The sequence below is a fragment of the Myotis brandtii genome, unplaced genomic scaffold (assembly GCF_000412655.1).
Source record: "Myotis brandtii unplaced genomic scaffold, ASM41265v1 scaffold601, whole genome shotgun sequence".
Lineage (NCBI taxonomy): Eukaryota > Metazoa > Chordata > Mammalia > Chiroptera > Vespertilionidae > Myotis > Myotis brandtii.
This window is the reverse complement of record NW_005370276.1, coordinates 1,863,671-1,874,091: the sequence shown is the minus strand read 5'-3', so window position 1 is coordinate 1,874,091 and position 10,421 is coordinate 1,863,671. Positions and strand designations below refer to the sequence as shown.

General features: G+C 53.0%; 1 protein-coding gene across 1 annotated transcript in view; it reads right to left on the bottom strand.

Moving 5' to 3' along the window:
* MYH14 (myosin, heavy chain 14, non-muscle) overlaps nucleotides 1–10,421 on the bottom strand; it is an 85,685-nt gene that overhangs the window by 52,294 nt on the left and 22,970 nt on the right. Inside the window, exons 11-14 of the mRNA XM_014550447.1 lie at nucleotides 4,841–4,936; nucleotides 2,805–3,110; nucleotides 986–1,131; nucleotides 23–196 (exon numbers count right to left, since the gene is read on the bottom strand). Of these exons, the coding sequence (XP_014405933.1) occupies nucleotides 23–196; nucleotides 986–1,131; nucleotides 2,805–3,110; nucleotides 4,841–4,936 (722 nt within the window). The remainder of the gene's footprint in view (nucleotides 1–22; nucleotides 197–985; nucleotides 1,132–2,804; nucleotides 3,111–4,840; nucleotides 4,937–10,421) is intronic.

The window sequence follows — 10,421 nt, the reverse complement described above, 5'->3', positions numbered from 1 at the left end:
GGCAGAGCTGTGGTGGGCTCACCGGCCGCTCGATGAGGTCGATGCAGGGCTGCAGGTCGAGGCCGAAGTCCAGGAAGGTCCAGGGGATGCCCTCGCGCTGGTACTCCTCCTGCTCCAGCACGAACATGGTGTGGTTGAACAGCTGCTGCAGCTTCTCGTTCGTGTAGTTGATGCACAGCTGCTCGAAGGAGTTCAGCTGCGGGGAGGAGGGGGAGCGTGAGAAGGGACGGGGGCCCAGAGGGAGACGGAGCGTGAGAAGGGACAGGGCGCGGACCCCTCAGCACCGGGAAGGGGCACCGCCCCCCGCTGTGGGGAACAGAAGCCCTGCCTTTCCCACCACAGGCATCTCCGGTCCTAAGAGTGAGCTCCCCTTGCCCGAGCCGGTTTGGCTCAGTGGGTAGAGCGTCGGCCTGTGGACCGAAGGGTCCCAGGTTCCATTCCGGTCGAGGGCATGTACCTTGGTTGCGGGTACATCCCCAGTAAAAGGTGTGCAGGAGGCAGCTGATCGATGTTTCTCTCATCGATGTTTCTAACTCTCTATCTCTCTCCCTTCCTCTCTGTAAAAAAAAATCAATAAAATATATATTTTTTAAAAAGAGACCAAGATCTTGGCACTAGGTATGCTAAAAAAAAAAGGAATATATTAAAATAATAATAATAATAAAGCAGAGCTATTTCCAGTTGGATAGAAAAAAGAATATCAACTATAATTCTGCTTCTGAAAGGCAAAAAAATATATATATATGCAAGCCCAGAGGCCAGGAGGAGATATGCCCAATGCTAAAGGCAGGTGTCTGAGGGGCTGGGATGCCCGGGGACCCTGCTCCTCCCCTGCCACCCCCATGCCCTCTCCCCCCACCCCACCCCCCGTTGGCACGCTGGTGCCGGTCAAACTTTGAGTGGGGATCGCACCTTTTATAACCAGGAAGACGGCGGGAAATGCTATTTTGGAAAAGATTCAGCCAAGGGTGGGATCTGAGAGTGCCCGGCTGGGCAGGGGTGCTCTGTGGGTGGGCAGCAGGCAGGGGGCGTCACCTGTGTTGTCAGGCATGGAGGCCTGGTCGTTGTTTCGTTCTCTCTTCAGGACGATGTTGCCAAACTGGAGCACGGCCGAGACCATCCGCAGCATGGCTAGGGGGGCAGAGAGAGAGGTCACCACGGCTCCAGATTAGCTACCCCTTAGACACGGAGCTTCAAAACCCTGTCAGCCCGGCTGGCGTGGCTCAGTGGTTGAGCATCCACCCAGGAACCAAAGATCACCTTCAGGGCACATGCCCAGTTGCGGGCTGGATCCCCAGTAGGGGACGTGCAGGAGGCAGCCGATCAATGATTCACAGTGAGGGCCCGGCCCGCACACCGGGGCCCCAGCCCGTCCTCGGGGCCACCCCACCCCACCCCATGGTTTAAGAACGAGGTCATGAACAGCAGCCGACCATTCCTCGAGCCCTGGGGTCTGAAGCACTCGGGGCTCATCAGTCCATTCGTCCTCCCCCTACTCCTTGAACCAACTAGACAGCATCACAGTCAAGAGGGTGGGCTCTGGGGCCTGCCAACCTGGGTTCAAATCCTGGCTCTGCCATTAGAGGCTGTGTTACCGCGACATGTGAATAAACCTCTCTGTGCCTCAATGTCCTCATCTGTGAAATGGATCCTAACCGTACCTCAGCAGAGAGCGGAATGCTGATCAGCGTGACCTCCGACCTCTGGTCCCCGCCTCCCCCTGTATGTCTTCATCTTCGCACCTCGAGTGCCCAGCCTGGGGCAGGCAGAGGCCTCTGCCCAAGAGCTGGACCCTGCAAACCTCTAGCCCATGTTGACTCCTTTCCTCTCCCGCCATTGTGAGCCCGGGCTCAGCCTCATTGTCATTTGCTGGGATTATGGCAGCAGCCTCGTCATGACTTGCTGCTTCCACCATGCCCCCTGCACTCCGTTCTCCACATAGGAGATAAGGAGACCTTGCCCGGCCAGCGTGGCTCAGTGGTTGAGCATCCACCTATGAATCAGGAGGTCAGGGTTTGATCCCCAGTCAGGGCACATGCCCGGGTTGCAGGCTCGATCCCCAGTGGGGGGCGTGCAGGAGGCAGCCGATCCATGATTCTCTCTCATCATTGATGTTTCTATCTCTCTCTCCTCTCCCTTCCTCTCTGAAACCAATAAAAACATTTTTTTATAAGAAGATAAGGAGCCCTAGCCGGTTTGGCTCAGTGGATAGAGCGTCGGCCTTCAGACCAAAGTGTCCCGGGTTTGATTCTGGTCAAGGGCACCTACCTTGGTTGCAGGCTCCTCCCTGGCCTGGGCTCTGGTCAGGGTTCATGCAGGAGGCAACTGATCGATGTGTTTCTCTCACATCGATGTTTCTCTCTGTCTTTCCCTCTCTCTCCCACTCTCTCTAAAAATCAATGGAAAAATATACTCGAGTGAAGATTAACCAAAAAAAAAAAAAAAGAAAAGGAGTTGTTGTTTTTTTTTTACAAAAAACAAACAGAGTCAAACTTGCTCCCTGGCTTAAACCCTCACTGGCCTCCTGCTGCACTTTTAATAAAACTCACCTCCTTACTGTGGCCTCTAAGACCCTCTATGATCTATCCCCTCCCAACCTCTCTGCCTGCAGCTTCAACCACCCTCTTCCCCACTCTCTAGCCTCACTGACCTCCTTAATGTTCCCAACTCGCCAGGCTTGTTCCAACCCCAGGGCCTTTGCACGTCCAGGTCTCAACTTGAACATCACCTCCCCGGAGAGGACCTTCCTGACCACCTGGCCCTCTCCTTCATGGAAGGCATCCCCGCCTCGAAGCATCCTGTTTATCTTGTATTATCTGTGTTCCTACCACTGCTTTTATCCCCGGCACCCAGACCAGAGCCGTAACTGGGCCAACACCCAGCAAAAGTTGGTTGAGTGAGCGAGGAAAAACGGCATAAGCCACTGAGACCCGGGACCTTGGCTGGGGTTCTCCCCACGCCCGTCCCCCCGACCCCCCCAGCACCGCCCACCTGCTCCTTGGTCTGCGCTTTCTGCACGTAGTCCCGGCCGACTTTGATGCGGGGGGTGAGCAGGGCGCGGGAGAAGTCCGTCACCCCGAGTCCCAGCAGGCGGCAGAGCTTCTGGGCAGCTGAGGACAGACGGGCACGCGGACCCCTCAGCACCGGGAAGGGGCACCGCCCCCCGCTGTGGGGAACAGAAGCCCTGCCTTTCCCACCACAGGCATCTCCGGTCCTAAGAGTGAGCTCCCCTTGCCCGAGCCGGTTTGGCTCAGTGGGTAGAGCGTCGGCCTGTGGACCGAAGGGTCCCAGGTTCCATTCCGGTCGAGGGCATGTACCTTGGTTGCGGGTACATCCCCAGTAAAAGGTGTGCAGGAGGCAGCTGATCGATGTTTCTCTCATCGATGTTTCTAACTCTCTATCTCTCTCCCTTCCTCTCTGTAAAAAAAAATCAATAAAATATATATTTTTTAAAAAGAGACCAAGATCTTGGCACTAGGTATGCTAAAAAAAAAAGGAATATATTAAAATAATAATAATAATAAAGCAGAGCTATTTCCAGTTGGATAGAAAAAAGAATATCAACTATAATTCTGCTTCTGAAAGGCAAAAAAATATATATATATGCAAGCCCAGAGGCCAGGAGGAGATATGCCCAATGCTAAAGGCAGGTGTCTGAGGGGCTGGGATGCCCGGGGACCCTGCTCCTCCCCTGCCACCCCCATGCCCTCTCCCCCCACCCCACCCCCCGTTGGCACGCTGGTGCCGGTCAAACTTTGAGTGGGGATCGCACCTTTTATAACCAGGAAGACGGCGGGAAATGCTATTTTGGAAAAGATTCAGCCAAGGGTGGGATCTGAGAGTGCCCGGCTGGGTAGGGGTGCTCTGTGGGTGGGCAGCAGGCAGGGGGCGTCACCTGTGTTGTCAGGCATGGAGGCCTGGTCGTTGTTTCGTTCTCTCTTCAGGACGATGTTGCCAAACTGGAGCACGGCCGAGACCATCCGCAGCATGGCTAGGGGGGCAGAGAGAGAGGTCACCACGGCTCCAGATTAGCTACCCCTTAGACACGGAGCTTCAAAACCCTGTCAGCCCGGCTGGCGTGGCTCAGTGGTTGAGCATCCACCCAGGAACCAAAGATCACCTTCAGGGCACATGCCCAGTTGCGGGCTGGATCCCCAGTAGGGGACGTGCAGGAGGCAGCCGATCAATGATTCTCTCTCATCATTGATGTTTCTCTCTCTCTCTCTCCCTCTCCCTTCCTCTCTGTCTGAAATCAATAAAAATATATTTAAAAAATAAAAACATCTTATTCATACACAGGGTAGGTCAAAAGTAGGTTTACAGCTGTTCACATGGAAAATAACACACTAATTAATAAGTGATGATGCAAGAACAAACTCCGTGTGTCCGTGCTCACAGCTGTCAAGCTGCGTGGTCCCCACCCTGTGTATTGCCGCTTCTTTCACACTGAGCTCCCAGCCAACAGCACTGTAACCGAGCCTGAAGGAAGCTCATCGAACACAGATTCTCTCTCCGCAAGGCACATCCCAGCCGTGAGCTCAGGAATGTGGCCAGCGCTCCAGCGCTACGCCTGGAAGGCATTATAGACACACTCACCACCACCAACAAAAGCACAAAAATGCTAAAAACCCAACAGACCACAAAAGGACACTGGTTCACGGGAGGAGAGCTGACCTCAGTGGTATGCACTGCGCAACTCAAAAGAACCCCTCGGTGAATGACCACAAACACACCAGAAGTACTGGTTATAACGCACAGGAGTGCTGGTTATAACGCACAGGAGTGAGTGCCCGGCTGGGTAGGGGTGCTCTGTGGGTGGGCAGCAGGCAGGGGGCGTCACCTGTGTTGTCAGGCATGGAGGCCTGGTCGTTGTTTCGTTCTCGTTTCAGGACGATGTTGCCAAACTGGAGCACGGCCGAGACCATCCGCAGCATGGCTAGGGGGGCAGAGAGAGAGGTCACCGCGGCTCCAGATTAGCTACCCCTTAGACACGGAGCTTCAAAACCCTGCCAGCCCGGCCGGCGTGGCTCAGTGGTTGAGCGTCCACCCAGGAACCAAAGGTCACCTTCAGGGCACATGCCCAGTTGCGGGCTGGATCCCCAGTAGGGGGCGTGCAGGAGGCAGCCGATCAATGATTCTCTCTCATCATTGATGTTTCTCTCTCTCCCTCTCTCTCTGAAATCAATAAAAATATATTTAAAAAATAAAAACATCTTATTCATACACAGGGTAGGTCAAAAGTAGGTTTACAGCTGTTCACATGGAAAATAACACACTAATTAATAAGTGATGATGCAAGAACAAACTCCGTGTGTCCGTGCTCACAGCTGTCAAGCTGCGTGTGCCCCACCCTGTGTATTGCCGCTTCTTTCACACTGAGCTCCCAGCCAACAGCACTGTAACCGCGCCTGAAGGAAGCTCGTCTAACACAGATTCTCTCTCTGCAAGGCGCATCCCAGCCATGTGCTCAGGAATGCGGCCAGCGCTCCAGCGCTACGCCTGGAAGGCGTTATAGACACACTCACCACCATCAACAAAAGCACAAAAATGCTAAAACCCAACAGACCACAAAAGGACACGGGAGGAGAGCTGACCTCAGTGGTATGCATTGCGCAACTCAAAAGAACCCCTCGGTGAATGACCACAAACACACCAGGAGTACTGGTTCTAACGCACCAGGAGTACTGGTTATAACGCACCAGGAGTACTGGTTCTAACGCACCAGGAGTACTGGTTATAACGCACCAGGAGTACTGGTTCTAACGCACCAGGAGTACTGGTTATAACGCACCAGGAGTACTGGTTCTAACGCACCAGGAGTACTGGTTATAACGCACCAGGAGTACTGGTTCTAACGCACCAGGAGTACTGGTTATAACGCACCAGGAGTACTGGTTCTAACGCACCAGGAGTACTGGTTATAACGCACCAGGAGTACTGGTTCTAACGCACCAGGAGTACTGGTTATAACGCACCAGGAGTACTGGTTCTAACGCACCAGGAGTACTGGTTATAACGCACCAGGAGTACTGGTTCTAACGCACCAGGAGTACTGGTTATAACGCACCAGGAGTACTGGTTCTAACGCACCAGGAGTACTGGTTATAACGCACCAGGAGTACTGGTTCTAACGCACCAGGAGTACTGGTTATAACGCACCAGGAGTACTGGTTCTAACGCACCAGGAGTACTGGTTATAACGCACCAGGAGTACTGGTTCTAACGCACCAGGAGTACTGGTTATAACGCACCAGGAGTACTGGTTCTAACGCACCAGGAGTACTGGTTATAACGCACCAGGAGTACTGGTTCTAACGCACCAGGAGTACTGGTTATAACGCACAGGAGTATGTTAGGGTGGCAATCACTCTTGAGACGAAACAACATCGTTGCCCAGCATGAAGGCCACAGCCATAATCACATAAGTTCCGGGAGGTATTTGACACTTTAGCATAAAAGCTTTGTGTTAGCCCTGGCCGGTTTGGCTCAGGGGATGGAGTATCGGCCTGAGGACTGAAGGGTCCCAGGTTCGATTCCAGTCAGGGCACATGCCCGGGTTTCAGGCTCGATCCCCAGTAGGCGGCCTGAAGGAGGCAGCCGATCAATGATTCTCTCTCATCATTGATGTTTCTCTCTCTCCCTCTTCCTTCTTCTCTGAAATCAATAAAAAAAATATAAAAAAAAAAGCTTTGTGTGAGGTGGTTTTGCCCAGCTGTGGGTTGGCAAGGCTAAGCTGTGATGTTCAGTAGGTGTGTTAGATGCATTTTCGATTTATGACATTTTCAACTTCCCATGGGTTTATTGGGAGGCAACCGCAGCGTAAGTCTAAGAGCATCTGTATTTGCCAGTCTGTGCAGAGCTCCAAAAGCGGGCAATGCTGCCCCGGCCGGTGCGGCTCAGTTGGTTGGAGCATCGTCCCGTGCACTGAAAGGTGGCGGTTCAATTCCCGGCCAGGGCACATGCCCAGGTTTTGGGTTCGATCCCTGGCTGGATCACGTGCTGGAGGCAACTGATAGATGTTTCCCTCTCACATCAAATGTTTCTCTCTCAAATCAATTTAAAAAATTTTTAAGTGGGCAATGCTGCCCCCTAGTGTACATCTCAGGAATGTGTAGGACTTGGCTGATGTAAAGTTGGGGGCCATTGAGGCAAGGAGTGGAGTGTTTCTGGGTGTCCCAGGGTGTGGACAGGTGGGGACAAGGCAGACGCCCCTCTGTACTGCAAAGAATCGCCCACATCAGCCCCAGCCGGTTTGGCTCAGTGGATAGAGCGTCGGCCGGCAGACCGAAGGGTCTCAGGTTTGACTCCGTTCAAGGGCACATGACCAGGTTGCAGGCTCGATCCCCAGTAGGGGGTGTGCAGGAGGCAGCTGATCCATGATTCTCTCTCATCATTGATGTTTCTATCTCTCCTTCTCCCTTCCTCTCTGAAATCAATAAGAACATATTAAAAAAAAAATTGCCCACATCCCGTGTGACTCCTAAATGTCCCATTGGGCAGTCACATCTGTGAAGTAATGGTTTGCAGCGATCTGACTAGAATCCCTCCTGTTTTACGTATAAACACATAAGCGTTTGGTTTGAATGCACAGTGAATTTTCCAGGAAGGGGGGTGGGGGGGCGCACTGTGTAATCGGAGGAAAGACTGTTGTTGCTTTTGTTCAGAATTTTATGTAGATTTGGCCAGCATTTCAGAACCCTCTGGCTTCCCACAGCAAAGCTGCGCCCGGCATTTGAGTCGACCTGTAGCACGTCTACAGCACGCTGCCCGGGCGTCCGGAGGGCGACCCAGAGGTACCCACCTGCCTCTCTGGGAAGGACCCGGGGCTGGCCTTGCAGCCACACTGGGGTGAGTCCCGGGCAGATGCCCCACCTCCCTGGACCTCTGTCTCCTTTTGTCAAAAGGACAGTCTATGAAAAGGTGACCCGCTGGCTCCACTCCTTGTAAGTGAAACACAAAATCTACCAACAAACTCACAAAGGTTGTGCGAGCGAGCGAGCAGGCACAGGGAGTGGGAACTAGCGCCACCTACTGGCCGGCGATGAGGTTGATTCTCTACAATTAAAATTAACAGAAGGGGGCGGGGAGGTCAGAGGTGAAACCCAAAAACCCACAAGTGGGTACTTGTTGGTCCTGATGCCAGGTGCCCAGGGGTCATTACCCTCTGCTCTACTTGCACACGTGTTTGAAATTTCCCAAAATAAAAAGATAATCAAAAATATGCAGTAATAAAAAGGAGTGATGCGCCGATACAGGCTATCTCATGGGTGCACGGGGAAACTCATGCTGAGTGACAAGCCAGCCACAGGGGGCCTCTATGATCCCACTGACAGGACCGGCCCAGGATGGGCAAATCCGCAGACAGGAAATGGGAGGGTGACGGCAAAGGGTGCAAGTTACCTCCTTGGGCCACGGAAACGTCTCACATCGCCGGTGGTGATGGACGCACACCTCGTGGCTCGCGAGCCGCAGTTTGCCAACCACTGAACTAGGTGAACGGCTGGGTAGGTTAATCACATCTCACTAAGGCTGGTAAACGTGTAAACAGGATAAAAACAAAGCCTGCACCTCTCCCTGGGTCCCCCCCATCTCCTCTAAGAACTGAGCCTACAGATCGCACTGAAAGCCACGGGCTTGTGCCCTTGAACTAGGTGAACGGCTGGGTAGGTCAGTTACATCTCACTAAGGCTGGTAAATGTGTAAACGGGATAAAAACAAAGCCTGCAGCCCTAACTTTCGGACTCAAGGGTCCCAGGCTCGATTCCGGTCAAGGGCATGTACCTTGGTTGTGGGCACATCCCCAGTAGGGGGTGTGCAGGAGGCAGCTGATCGATGTTTCTCTCTCATCGATGTTTCTAATTCTCTATCCCTCTCCCTTCCTCTCTGTAAAAAATCAATAAAATTTATTAAAACAAAACAAAAACAAAGCCTGCACCTCTCCCTGGGTCCCCCCTATCTCCTCTAAGAACTGAGCCTACAGACCTGTTCACACATGAGCAGGAAGACGAGGGACAAGGATATTCAGGACATTTTTTCGGTTGTCCAATAGCAGTGGGAGGTAGTCTACCTCCTAGGAACAGGGTTTGGAAAAAAGACTCATAGTTCATCTAAACAGTGAAAGCTGCCTTGGCCCAGTGGCTTGGTTGGTTGGAGCATCATCCCATACACCAAAAGGCTGCCGGTTCAATCCCCAGGCAGAGCGGGTATGGGAGGCAACTAACCAATGTTTCTCTCGCACATCAACACATGAGCAGGAAGACGAGGGACAAGGATATTCAGGGCATTTTTTCGGTCGTCCAATAGCAGTGCGAGGTAGTCACCCCAAGGGTCTACCTCCCGCCTCTAGTCTTATGTAATAAAAGCCTACTATGCAAATCAACCGAATGGCAAAACAACCAGCAGAACGACTGGTTGCTATGACATGCACTGACCACCAGGGGCAGACGCTCAACGCAGGAGCTGCCCCCAGCCCGCATGCCCCAGGCCAGCCAAGGCAGGTGCCACCGGGGCCCTCGACTGCCCCGCCAGTCGCCCCACAGATCGGCCCCAAAAGGGTGCCAGGTTCGATTTCTGGTCAAAGGCAACCAATTGATGTTTCTCTCGCACATCAATGTTTCTCTTTCTCTCTCTCTCTCTCCTTTCCTCTCTCTCTAAAAATCAGTAAACACATATCCTCAGATGAGGGTTAAAAAATATCCTATATAATAAAATCCTAATAGGCAAATCGACCGACCGGTGTAAAGACCGGTCACTATAACATACACTCACCACCAGGGGGCAGACGCTCAATGCAGGAGCTGCCCCCAGCCCACATGCCCCAGGCCAGCCAAGGCAGGTGCCACCGGGGCCCTCGACTGCCCCGCCAGTCGCCCCACAGATCGGCCCCAATCGCCAGCCAGGCCTAGGGACCCTAACCATGCACGAATTTCATGCACCGGGCCTCTAGTATATTTATAAACAATGAAAACTTACGCAGCCACAAAAAAGGACTTAAGTTCACCTACAGGGACTAAAACACAATGATGGCCAAAATGCATCATTTGGTGGGAAAAGGGGGGAGCAAAGCCCCCGAGCTCTGGGTAATGAGCTGACTAACCCTACACCGCCTGGGACCCGGAGTGGGGCCGACATGCCAGATGGTGTTCACCTGCTGGTCAGGAATCTCAGGTGTCTTGGGAGGAAGGTCAGGGGGCGGGGCCCACCTGGAGCGAGGCTGTGTGGGACATTTTAAATCAGTACAGAAACATCTTAACATTTGAATCACCAGCTCAGCTGAGCACCAGCCCTCGGCTAGAGAATGCCTGTCATCATGGGAAAAATATGTGCATCTTTCCTAAGTTATCTGAAATATTTCTACAAGGAGAAGCAGGAAGCTTAATGATGGGAAATTCAGGTGGGGGGGGGGGGGGGGGGTGGGGGGG